At 39.3% G+C, this 13882-nt stretch overlaps 1 protein-coding gene across 2 annotated transcripts in view; it reads left to right on the top strand.

Annotated features, from left to right (window-relative positions):
- nudcd1 (NudC domain containing 1) overlaps positions 1 to 13882 on the top strand; it is a 36954-nt gene that overhangs the window by 3586 nt on the left and 19486 nt on the right. For both annotated transcript variants that reach the window (XM_040122498.1, XM_040122497.1), the window contains 4 exons: positions 234 to 419; positions 3133 to 3316; positions 5404 to 5592; positions 12126 to 12333. In XM_040122498.1, the coding sequence (XP_039978432.1) occupies positions 234 to 419; positions 3133 to 3316; positions 5404 to 5592; positions 12126 to 12333 (767 nt within the window). The remainder of the gene's footprint in view (positions 1 to 233; positions 420 to 3132; positions 3317 to 5403; positions 5593 to 12125; positions 12334 to 13882) is intronic.

Genomic DNA, 13882 nt, shown 5'->3' with positions numbered 1-13882 from the left:
TTCATTATTTTTTGACATTTCATGGACCAAATGAATAATCTTAATCAACTGAACAAGAAAATAATTTTCAGCTGTATCCCTATCCACCAACACATTCAAATTTTCACACTGCAGATATCTCTGAATCAGGCACACTGTAGCTTAAATACTTGTGGAAGCAACTGTACTTGGTGTTTCTAGCTGTTTTACCGTTCACAGCACCGACTGATGTGTCTGTTGTGTTGTGAATCCAGGACACCGCCCTTGGGAAGCCAAGAGAGGTCTACTGTATAACCGCCGACTCCAGCCAGTGTGAGGATCGTCTCTGCGCCTCCCTCAGCCTCACCTCCGCGACCTGGGCTGCGCTCTCTGACGGCACCGGCCGACTGTACCTCCTCCGCACCGGCAAGAGAGGAGACAGCTCCCATATGAAGTGGGAAGTAAGTATAGCAACAGACACACTTTTCAAATAATTCTGTGTGTTTTCCATAATTTAGACATCTTGCATAGAATGCAAAGTATAGCAGTTGCAATATAATCTAGCAGCCAATGTGTTGCTTAAAGGGTTGCGTCTAATCCATGACCTTTTATCGACCTCTACCGGGGACTACATGGACGTACAGCAACACTGACTGAACTTCCTACTCTGTACCCAGGTGTCTTACACAGATCACATCCCTCTTATTTCCACAAATTAGTCTTCTTTAAAATTGACGCAAACAATTTTGCAAAAGAGGCAAGTAGCTAAGAAGAGATCCCGCATACTGTATTTTGAAGAGGAAACGTCTGCTTTATCGGCTCGACACTGTGATTTATTAGCATTTGTAACAGACAATTTTTGTATTGGCAGCGACTTGCTCATTGCTGTGTTCACAACTGTTAAATGAGGCCAAGTCTGGGGGAGATTGGAGGTGTTTTGAATGTCCAGAAAGTGGGTGTCCAAAGCCTGACACCTCAGCAACTGTCAATATAATCACCGAGCCACTAAATAACAATATCCAAGCCCCACAGGAGCAGTTTTAGTTATTAAAAAGAGGTAGGTGATTATGACTGGGACAAATTTCTTTGCCTACTCCAGCAGACACTTTGAAAAGTCACTGTTTGATTTCTGCCTCATTTCTCATTTCTTTTTTGTCTAATTGTCAGCAAATCCTATGGAAATACCAAAACCTAGAATGAGTTTGATCGTTTTAAGAAGTATTGCCTATGTAGCCAAAGCCTGTGCCACAGTGCTCCATTGTTACCCAGAAACTCTGAAAAACACACCACTGTTGCACTGCGTAACATGTTCTTTCCCTAAAATGAACATGGATGCTGTAGTTTATTTTAATCTAACCCACATACATTGTCCAGCTGCCTAAAATCCTCACCAAATGTGCATTAATCTGAAGATAATCCCCAACAAATGCACTATTTGCTCCTGTTGGAGTGAAGATTGCTTAAAAACTGCAGTTCTCAGCTGTTTAAGGAAAGAGCTGAGTATTTTAAAAACATTTTTGTCCTCCAATAGGAACCAATGAGCTTGGAGTGAGTGCAGTAGACAGGGTAGAGAAGTAAGAAAATATTGAGAGACCGATTAACACTTAACTGTTGTCTTGTCTTTTCTTGTCTTTCCAGGGGGGTTGTTGACAATAAAACAAAATATAGAATATTCCCAGCCTTATCCTTTAACCTGCCATATAGATTTCTTCACTGGTAGATTAACCAAACCCACCAACCAAGAGCCTTGTTCAGAAATGCATGTGTCGCCTATAAATATGCTCTTTCATTATAAAATGTCCAATTATTCTTCACAGAAACTTATCGAAAGAAGCTTTTTGAACTGTTATGCTGATTCAAACTTTAGAACCAGTTCCTGTGTTTAAAAAGCTTAGCCGGCCTTCGGTAATTGGCTGAGGGATGAAGTCTTTTATAAAATGGGTCTTTGTGCACTTTGTCCTGTTAACTAGCATGCAATTGAGATTGGCTACAAATGAGATTTCACTCTGTGAGCAAGCACACTTGATGCAATTCTAAAAACAAAGTTCAAGAGTGGAATTCGTAATGAAGATTTAAGCCCTTGAGTCAGTAACTTCCAATCTTGTGTAATTTCAAGTTTCAGCACTCAGGAATCCTATCCAAGCCTTATGGCATCTTTCACTTTGTTTTGTGTGTTTGTGTGTGTTTTTTTTGTTGAAAAAATACCGGTAATAACTGAGTCATAAACCAGATACATTACGCAGTCACGTTAAAGTCAGGCTTCTCAGCATCACATCACCTTCTCCAACCACACAACTGCAGACACTGATATAGAAATACTAGTCTGAATTAGCATTTTATTGATAAAATAAAGACAAATATCTCCTTTCGAAAGCGCAGTAAAAACCATTTATAGCCACAGTTACTGCTGTGGCTTTCATAAAAAAAAATTTTTACAGCTACATCAGCTTGCTTATAATTAATCTTTATAACCATTAGCCTTTCATCGTCAAAAGTATAATGCAAGGATAATGCTGTACTTCTTTTTTTTTCCCCACTCTATTCACAAGCTATTCTAGTTTATATTCGTGAGAGGGTACAGCAACACCTCCCCTAAACTTCTCCACCTTTAAATTTTACAACTGCACTTTAAAGTCGATGCCACAGCAGAATTAACTCAAAATTTAGACGACAAATCTAAATTGCGGCGTATTCCACAATAAGGAGCATTCTAAATCTAAAGTTTTGCTGTTTTTTGGTGTCCACTCTTACTTGCACCTCCCTCCTCACTCTTCTGCATGTCATTTTTGCTAGCCACCGTATATTTCCTATTCTCTGTTAATGAGCTGGAGTTTCTGTAGGTACTGCTCTATCTTCGACAGGTTAGCCCTGCAGGGTCCTTCTGGGGAAAAACTGTTTAGTAGGGGTGGTAAGCCGCTCAGATTCTAGCACATCCCATCTCTTGATCAAATTAGCGAGACACTTTCGAAACGTGAAATCCAAAACCGACACCGCATTCATTAAATACAGATACTGTAATTTGCTGTATGGAAAAGCATCTCTCCTCTTTTTCATGTAGATCAATTGTATATTTTTGTATATAGAGCTAGTCTTTATTTTATTTTGGCATTTTGGCATTAACATTTTATGCCAGCTAACAGATTTTTCCTGTCTTTCTTGCTTCTGTGCCCGTAGCCCCTGTTCAGCGAAGACATGGGGGAGCCTTTCACCATCCTCCACAGCATCTCACATGTCCAGGCGGGAGTCCACACCTTTGAGGTTCTGCTGCTCCGCATCGAGAAAGACCCGCAGGAAACCAAAGGAAGTGGATACTCTGTGTCTCTCGAGTGGATCACAGTCGTCAGCACTGCAGGACAGGGTGGGTGGTGCATTGACATATACCATCATAACGTCATCATTTTGGTAATTGAGCATCAAGTAATTTAAGACGAGTGTGTCATACATAATTAGGTCTGAATGGGGATCTAAATTTCAAGCCTGTTATTTCACTCTTGTCCATTTTTACAGTATTCATGTCCAGCAGACAACAGACATCCTTGTTAATTAAAACCGTACTAGGAAGTTAGTCATAGTGTGACTTTAATGGAGTTTGATTATTATGCCCCCAGATGAGATTAGTGCACTCTGTAGCAAACACTGGCGAGAGGGATTTTCATTAAGGTTCCTGGCAAGGCACGTGCTGAGAAAGAAAGACGCCCTGAGTAATGATTCAAAGATTGGATTGACAAAAAAAAAAACAGAGGAGCAGCCTTTTGAGAGTGCCTTCCTCATTTAGTTGGATTTAAAGATGCAGCACTTTGATACCTGCTTGCATGTAGCTTAATCTTATCTTGTTTGTTTAGCGTCTCAATATTTGACTAAGTCAGCAGGGTTTGGATGTCACTGTAAAGTGGAGTCCGAGTCTCTAAAATCAATTCTGTTGTACAGTATGTTTTAATGAAGGGTATCATCAGTGTCACTATTCTCTGTATGCCCATGTAGAGTCTTCTTAAAAACACGGTTTAATCTATATTTGCAAGCGTGAGCAACAGAAGAATGCTTTATTCTGCGATCGTATCATTACACTGAGTTAACAGGGGTTTCTGGAGCTGTTTCTACTGAGTGTCAAGAAGTGTCTGTGGTTCCTATAAGCCTGGGCATGTGCTGTCCTCTAGCCATGTCCACTGGTTTGACCTGCGTCTGGTCTCTTATGTTTCTCAATGTAGGGGAGCTTTTCAGGGAAAACAGTATTACTAGGAAAATGACATTCACTATCTTAAATACAGAAGATATATATATCCCCCTCAATAACCATATTTTATTTTATTTAGAGAGGAAAACGGAGTAACACAACATTAGTTGAAACTGATAAACCTAAAAATTAGTGTTAAATAAATAAAACAAATTATGGTATTTATTTGTAGGGACAGAATAAGCTTCTGCCTATGGTGAATAGAATTGACTACTTTTCCAGATTATACTGTCTGTGGTTCAGGAAAATTAAAAGACAAGATTCAATGTGGCAAGACTTTTAGCTTCAAACGCTGAAAGCATTTGAAGTAGAACTAAAATATGATTAGTTGATTAGTGAATGTACAGAAAATGAATTGATGGTAATCTTGATAGTTGATTAATCATTTAAGTAATTTTCAGGTACAAATAAACATTTGTTGGTTCCAGCTTCTTAAATGTAAAGGTTTCTAAAGTGACTACCTTTGGGATTCTAATCTAATGGTCAGAACGACTAATTTAAAGGCATATTTTGACTAAGAGATTAATTTAAAATAATGGAGTAATTCATCAAATATAAAAGTAGTTATTAGTTGAAGCCTGAATCTCATGTGGAACATGACAACAACCGAGCATTACAGTGTTTTACTTCTTCCCTATACATTTCTGTAGGACCTCTGCTGTAACTACCTTACTGAGATGAGCTGATGTAATAGTAAGTGGACAGGCTGTTGGTAAGAAAGTAGACGAGGAAGCATTGAAGGACAATTTGGTTTATAGACAGTTGTCAAATGAGCAATAACTATGAAAAATACAGAAAAAAAACGAAAAAAATGCACATGATAGCACATTATATACAACTTGATACCATCATTGAGAACCAAAAAGTCTGAACAAAGCAACAACAACAAAAAAGAAAGCAGGAGACAGCCCACTCTGATTTTCACAGCAAGTTCTACACCATTTTGTTGACATAGCTAATAACTGATAAAAGAAAATAATAAAAGACTGGATATTGACTGGACAGCAGGTAAAACCTTCGCCCTGATGGAAGTGACTTGAACTCACTGCGTGAGGAGTGATGGGAGATGGGTAAATTATCCTGAGATTGCTATGTAGCTCTGACATGAGACGTGTTGTTGTTGCTGTAATTCCTCTTGTTCTCTGTCAGAGTTTAACAGAAGACGAGATTACTTTACACCTTTTGTCACCGTTTTCTTTGGTTTCCACATGCAGGTCAGGAGAAGAAGTACGAGGTGAAGAAGAGGAGAGTCCTCAGGGGGAAGTCGGTGCCTCACTACGCAGCAGTGGAGCCGCAGGGGAAGGGACTGATGGTGGCCTCGGAGAAACCGTTTGTCTTCACCAATGTGGACGGTCGTCCTGTGGAACAGCCTGAACCAGAGCCCATGGAGGTGGAGAGGACAGGTGGGTCAGAGGTGCTGCTGGGAAAAGCCGTCAGCACACTTCTAGGAAGTTATTAGTGTGGTTAAGGACTTCTCTTTTTTACAATACAACTCTACCACATACTTTTAGAGTTCAAAAACAATTGTTGTGTTGCCACAACCTGTTATTCTCTCTGTTAGAAACCAAAGTGGATGGTAAACCACCACCATCTGTGACCAGCAGATAAAAGTGCTCCACTAATGCTGTAGTCGTTCTCCCTAAACACTCTATTCCTTTTTGGGTTTCAGTCAATGTTCAGCACTTATGTATATGGATATTTTATTATGTGAATTGTTTGGAGAAGTGTTTTGTTCTTTGTTTTTTAAGCCAAGATAAATCCTTTTAAAGCTGCAGTGATACATTTTTCTCAAATGGGGCGAGAGGACCACCACCACGAGTAAAAGAAAACCCACAGCCCTGAAATATTTTCACATTATAAAGTTGTTATGTGTAATGAGTTTGCAAGCATACCTATTTATACATCCAGGAGACATTGAGAAAAAGAATTTGTTTCTCGCCCCCTGAGAAATTTAAATCTAATATTCACTCTCCACTGACGCCTGAGAAAAATTCCTGGCTCTTTAGCTGCCAAATGCTGCACTTTGTCATCAAAGCTTTTCCACTGAAAACAGCTGCCTGCTGCTTCTTAAAACAAGGTTGACGAAAGTGTTTGTGAGTCATGAACCAGAACTTTAGGTAAAAGAGGTTAAAAGCTTTGTAGAAACCCATTCTCTGCGGGTTTGTCACCCCAAGCCACTGTTTTTATGTTATAAGATTTCATTTGCGTCATCATTATTATAGAAACACTGATGAGTCGCTCGTTAAACAAAAAGGTTACTCCATAAAACTTACGCTAATATTTAATTTCACAAAGGAAAAAGCATTCCCCTAATTCAGTGGTAGGGTGTGACATAAAAAAAATTTAATTCCAGATAATCGAGCAGATAAAAAATATGATATGATGATAGAAATATGAGCTGCTGCAAAATACACCAACATTTATGGGCACGCTTCAGTGTGTATCGACACACGGTGAACCCAAACCCATCAGTAGTCCAATTTCACACATCAGTTTTTAAGAACCTTTTGTACGTGCAAGTGCATATAATTGTAATGCATGCATTTTTAACATTTTGCAAATAACATCCACAAGAAGTTTCTTGGGGTCAACTTCGGCGCCACTGTTATTTTTCAGACCCCGGCTCTCTGTGTCGAAAGAGTACGTGCAGAGTGCAGACCTAATTTAGACAAATTCGTGATGTCACATCAAAAAATTTTACAGCCTTACTCCTGCTTTAGACTTTAAACACTAAGAGGTTTAGACATGGTTTGGCCATGATCATATTTATAGGGAGAGTCCAATTTTTGTTTATTTTTTCTCTCGTTAAGATCACAGTCTGAAACCGGCCAGAGGGCGATCAAGCCTGTCTGTAAAACTGCTGAAACAAAGTGAAATGCAAACATCACCTGGGCTCTGAGCTACAATCCTGCCTCGCTCCATGAGAGATGTGATATCACTACACCACTCATTTCTTGGTATTTCTGCGATGACATTATTTACGGTTAAGAGTCAGCATGCTGTTGCATCCGCTTGTTTTTCTTGCTCTCTTCTGCTCATTACCTGGAAGAGCTTGAGATTGAAGGCACAAACTGACTAGTTGGGTCATAGTCATAGAAATGCCTGAGTGCGCAGCAGAAATTTACCCAATCACACTGGGATCTCCGTCAGATCTGGTTATCTGTGTCTGTTTACATAGATACATTTCCAGGCCAATTATTCCTGCTCGTACTGACATTGTGATAAACAGTGTTTGTTTCATCCCTTACCGGCAGTGGTGGATCAACGTGTCTCCCCTGTACATTGGGTAGAATGAGAACTTGGGAAGACTTGGTTTAGACCTGCAATGAATGATTATTACTCATTAATGTTTTTATTATATATTGGACTAATGGCTAGATTTTAGTTTAAAAATGTGAAAAATAATAACAAATGCTTGTCATAAGTTACTTGACAGTCTTCAAATTCACACTCGTTAAATGACTGTTAAACAACACATTCATGAAAACTGCCAATAACTTACTTCTGATCAATTAAAGGACTAGTTTAGTTGATACCACTCTCATGTCTGTATGGTAAATATTAAGGTAAAGTCAGGAGAAGGTTAGCTTAGCTTAGCATAAAGACTGGAAACAGGTGGAAACAGCTAGCCTAGCTCTGTCCAAAAGTTAAAAAAAAAAAAAATCTGCCTACCAGTGTCTTTAAATTCCACGGATTAAAAAAACAAGATAGAGAAGTGCTGATAGGTGGATTTTGTTACTTTTGGATGGTGCCAGGCTAAGTGTTTCCCCATTTTCCAGTCTTTATGCTAAGCTAAGCTAACCATCTTCTGGCTATAGCTTCATGTTTAACAGACGGATATGAGAGTGATGTCAATCTTCTCATCTAACTCTGGACAAAAACGTGAATAAGCGTATTTCCCAAAACACTGAACTGTTCATTTACTGGACTGATTATTTCAATAGTAATTATGGTAACGGCAATGGTATTATTATGGTAATCGTGGTTTGTTTCACTGTGAGATTCTTGACTCGGCTTTAGTTTTGCATTTCACATGCACTAACTCCATAACCATATCACCGGGGTGGTTTTCACACCACTAGAACTTTTCTTTGCCTTTCCTCACAAAACATTCAGTGAATGTCTGAACTAAACCCAAAGTTCACATCCAGCTGGTTTTCATCCCTTTTGCTGCTTTTACACTGAGTTATACTCACAGCCTCTAGACAAGCAGACAAACAGCTACTCTCCAGATGATATAAAAAAACCTCAGGTAACAGGGGAAGATGTGTGTGTGTGTGTGTGTGTGTGTGTGTGTGTGTGTGTGTGTGTGTGTGTGTGTGTGTGTGTGTGTGTGTGTGTGTGTGTGTGTGTGTGTGTGTGTGTGTGTGTGTGTGTGTGTGTGTGTGTGTGTGTGTTGCTCGTGCAGAAGCAGAATAATGGCAGCTTTTTAGCCAATCCTTTTATCAATGATCTATGTTTTTCCTTTTGGAGAGAAAGAAGTGGATTAGAGGTCAAGAGAGGAGGCATCTTCAAAGAGGCTTGATGAGAGAGGAAATGCAAAGGCGGTAGGAGAGAATGAGGTGACTTGATGCTGTGCTGATGGAGAAGAAGTGCTGATATACATATAATACAGTATATATACTGTATAGCTAGAGAAAGTGTCCAGATGAATGGTTGGAAATGTCTCTGAAATATAATTTGGTTTATCACAGGAAACCAAAAACGATAAATACCAAAAGCGATAAACCAACGCTATGGATCATTTATGTAAGTGGATAATTTTGGAATTTTTCCATTTGCTGTGCGTGCAGTCTTGACAATATATGTGTCTGTTCAACAATTTGCCCAACTTACCAGTTCAGATAGAGAAGAGCAAAAGAGATGTACATTGGAGAGGGAAGAAGACCATTGGGAAATGAAAGACAAATGAATGATTTGGCAGCTCACTTCTCTCCTTTTCATTAATTTCTTCGTTGATTCAGTCAACAACAAAAGGTGATAATGAACACGTCTCAGTTCCTCACGTCCCTGCCAGATAAGGAGCAGGTCTGTTGATTTGAAGCATCGCAATTGGAACGATTTCTGTGTTCAGGCTTTGCGAGCAACCGCGGGCTGTTGTATATGAGAAAGTAGGCACAGAGTTGTCTGAATATGAATGAGATTATTCAGATCAGGCTAATCTCTTCCTTATGTCTTAACCTAATATGCTCCATAGCTCTTTTGTTATTGTTTGTTTGTTTGTTTGTTTGATTTTAATCATAGCTTAGCTTTACCTATAGCTGACTGTATTCTGTATTATTTTAATTCTGTTTAGAGCAGAGGGACACACATTTGACATTTCAAAGCCAAAAATTGTGAACATTTGTCTCAATTACAAGTAAAAGTTCTGCATTCAAAATAGTACAACTAAAAGTCCAGATGTATTGTTAGGTAAATGTACTTCAGTATGAAAAAGTGAAAGTACTGGTTCTCTGGAAAAATGGCCCCTGTGACTGATATCACAATTACATTGCACATTATTAGATTGTTAATACTGCTGCATCAATGCATGAGTAGCAATTTACAGTTGTATCTGGTTGAGGTGAAGCTAGTTTTAAAATTTTTTATATACAGTGTAGGTAGTTTAGACCAGGGGTCCCCAAACTATGGGTCAGGCCCCTCAAAAGGGGGCACAAGATCAATCTGAGGGGTAGAGAGATGATTAATGGTGTAGAAAAGAAAAAAAACAAAAACAAAAAAACAAATTCCTTCTACACAGGTTTATATGGTTTTGTTTTTTTTAACTTTTCTGTAATCTGTGCTAATGTTGTTGTTTTTTCTCTTTCGTAAAATATGAGATCATTTTAACTCTTTAAGCCTCAAAACAGTTATTTAAATGAAACAATAGTAGAAGTTAAGCGGGAATATCAGTCTTTGGTGGAACTGCCAACAACTCATACATCATATGTATATTTTTTTTTAACTTAATCTATAAAGTAAATAGTACTTACGGCTGTCAGATAAATGTAGTGCATCAAAAAGTACAATATTTCCTTCTGAAATGTAAAGTGGAGTTGATGTGTAAAGTAGTATCAAATATACATACTAAATTAAAGTACATGTACTTTAGGAACATGAGTAAATGTACTTTCAGCCAGTGATAATAATATTGATATCAAACTTTTTTCTTATAGCAGTGCCTACTAGTGCAGATGAGTGTGAAGGAGCATAATCTGCCTCTTTCATATGCCCTCTCTGGCAGGATGTGAATCTTAAAATTAAAATCCCCAAGTCTTCGTTTTATCTGGCGTGAACCACATGCTGTTTAAAAAATACAAAGGACCATTTCTGAATTAAATGGGTTTGGACATGGGCAGCCAGTGTCATTTTATCAAACATCTGTGAGCTATTAGAGAGAAGTAAAAGGACACAAATCCTGCTGTTCATCCATTTCCCAACAAGGCTTTTAACAAACGTGCCCTTCCGACTTCTGCTTCATCCAGGATATACATCCGTTCTCGCCACTGCCAGCGGTATTTAGAAGCAAACGCTCTCTGTGACGAATTATTTTGTGTTTCATTATGGCATACCACATAGTACCGATGTCGTCACCTACTACAAAATTTATTTGATCGAGGATCACAAAATGCCGTCAGGCCGCCTCAGTGCTGAGTCAGGGGCAACAGAAAGTTGGCTCCTTAACAATGCGGGGAATGGTGAGAGCATATTTGTTGCCTGTGAACAAGGAGCATAAAAATGCAGCCGTAATTTTTGCTAAAAAAGGGTGTATAAAGGAAGTAGTTGAGTGCCAATGCCTGAACTAATCCATTGTTTTTAACTTATTGCACTGTAGTTATGTTTTGGTCTGAAGTGAAACGCACACATATAGTCATAATAGACAATCACAGGACATATGTGCCAGATTTTTAATTCTGTTAAGAGCAGCGGCTCGTGAGTTAAAGCCCTGTTAACCGCAGCAATATTGAGAAATCCTTTAAAAAAAAAAAAATCACGATTCAGCACCTGGCTTGGATCCACATCAAAAACAGCTAATGTGTTCCTTGGCCAATGGCCTAACATTGCACTATATTTGATTGAAATCTGTCATCTGGTTTTTGAGACATCATTCTCATCAGCAGGTAAACAGGACTAAAACAGATAACGTCTTAGATTCATTCTTGGCTGAGGCGACAAAAAAAACATCAATTTGTTCTAGCTGGTTTGAATAAAGATACTTATTTAGCTTTTAATACCAATTTAGTGCCTATTTGTGGATGAAAGGGGCAGAAATGTCACTGTTATTTAGTGTTTCCTCCGTGATCTGATTCCCAGCAAAGTTTTAAAACAGTTTCCTTCAAACAGAATTCATTGTGAGCAATTAAGGTGCCATCACTGTCTGAATTTTATACATTTTTAAAAAAATGCTCAGCATCTACTGTGTTTATGTATAAACACCCTGAGGATTTGAATTGTATCTTTGTGAGATTTATATCACTCTTTGTCCAAGGGCTCAGCAAATTAAAATCTTTTAAAGTGGTTATTGTTTAATACGAAGATTATTTTCTCAATTAATTGTTTAGCCTATAAAATGTCAGAAAATTGTGAAAAATGGTGAAAAAAGCTGATTACAATATCCTGAGGCCCTAAGTTATATCTTCAAATCACTTTTTTTGATCCCACCAACTGTTCATATTACAAAAATATACAAGTTGATATGACAACAGACAAAAAACCGAGCAAATCCTCACATTAGAGAAGCTGAAACCAGTCCTCGTAGTTTCCTGTTGCGGTATGATAATTTATTTATTTAAATAGATTCCCATTTGCAGTGTCACTGAATATTCAACAGCAATTGCCTTCAATTCCTCCAGGTATTAGATGTTTTATTTATGACTCTGTAACAGCTGGCACAGGTCGTTAACTGTCAACTGTCATTAACTGCAGCACCATACACTTCTCTCCTATTTGAATTCAGATCCCATTTACTTCTGGCAGCAGACAGTGGAGGACATCACGGTGTGTGTGCGCATGCCCGAAGGTGTCACCAAAGAGGAGGTGCAGTTCAGGCTCTCAACAGACAACATCAGCATTGGAGTTCAGGGTTTCCCTCCTTTACTGGAAGGTCAGCTGTATGCATCCGTGGACCCCGAGGCCAGCGCCTGGATCATCAAAAATGACAAAAGGTTCGCAACCTGGAGTCTACGTAGTTGTTGTTTCTGAATTGTTCTTTGATTTCAGTATGTCCAAGAGCCTAGACACAGCAGTGACATAAGAAACCTCACAGGACTTTACAGTGTTGGTGAGCAGGGAGACACAAACCAGTGACTTCAAGAAACAGTTTCCATCTGCAGTCTTCTTTGTTTATTTTTTTGACAGTCTTATAACAAAACCATGGATCTCACATACTGTAAATAACCTGCACCCCATGAATCTCAAAAGAGTGAATGTTTCATGTCTGGGAATGTGTGGAATATTTACTACGTGCCATAATATTTAAAAGTTGTCGGTGCTTGAAATGGAAAATGTTTTGACTCAGAGCAAAGGACCTAGTGACGGGTTGTCGACTGCCTTTCAGGATGAACATTTTCATGATTTTTATTTTTGTTTGTTTGTTTGTTTTTTTAACAACACTGAATCTCAAGGTGTGTGGACAGGATTTTTTTTGACGCTCATCAGCAGATCAACTTCTGATCTCTAAATGACCACCTTACTGTGTTTCCCTGCGACCCTGGTCACAGCGTTGTTAGGGTCAGTAGCTCCTTGTAGAGTCCATTAAAGCAGGCTGCTCCCAGGGAATAAGCCAGACCCAGAGTGATCGAGGAAGCCTCATACATTGAGTCAACACCATAGGGAAAGAGGTGACCTCGACCAGAATAGGAAGACCGGGACAAATTCTTGGAGCCAAGCCTGTCGAGGGGCTCAGAAGCAAGTGTCAGACAACTTGGGAAGGGACAGCAGGGCCTTACTCAGGCTGTTTTCATCAGGGAGCAGAACTGCTGACCTTGCCTTGGATTATAGTTGGTCAGTAAAGGAAGCACTTTAAGAAACTTCTGAAACTGACTGACATGTAGCAGAGGCAGAGTCAGCAACTTACGGTGCAGGCAGAAAAGATTTCCCCTGGCGACATTTACTGGCGTGGTGTGGTCAAAAGCAGGCAGGGTAGGAAATAGTGGGAGCTAGCATGGTTAGCGGACTGACAACAAAAGTTAGCAAAGGTGCTATTTTATTTTCCCACCTGAGGTAGCCGTACTCCCGCCCCGACCCTGCCTCCGATTGGCTTACCCTGATATTCTTACCCTAACCCTAATGAATCATCACTTTTCATGCATATTCTAACCAACTCAACCAAGGAAGGCAACGAGTACGAGCCAGTCAGAGGCAGGGTAGGGGCGGGTCTTTGCCCATTTTGGGTGGGGAAAAAAATAACGCTTCACAAAGCTGTAAATTATACAGCTTCTTATCAAACACTAAACTGTCATTTAATACTAATTCAACGCCCCTGGTAATTGTTTTTCACTGTTGGGTGTGTTTTCACACCCAACAGCAATTTTGCGTCTCAAATGACCTTTCCTTCAGGGTTTTGGGTGATTCCTTTCCCACCTCCATGTCAGTGGTCAACGAGTTATTTAAAAAGGTCTACAGATGCAAGGCGCCAATGAAGGGACAAGATTTTTTCCTGAAATGGTGAGATTGTTGGGAGTTTGTTGGCTGACACGTTTCCTCAGTGTCTTT

This window comes from Xiphias gladius, chromosome 24, assembly GCF_016859285.1.
Source record: "Xiphias gladius isolate SHS-SW01 ecotype Sanya breed wild chromosome 24, ASM1685928v1, whole genome shotgun sequence".
Taxonomy (NCBI): Eukaryota; Metazoa; Chordata; class Actinopteri; order Istiophoriformes; family Xiphiidae; genus Xiphias; species Xiphias gladius.
The sequence above is the reverse complement of the archived record's forward strand: the minus strand, read 5'-3'. Positions and strand labels throughout refer to the sequence as shown.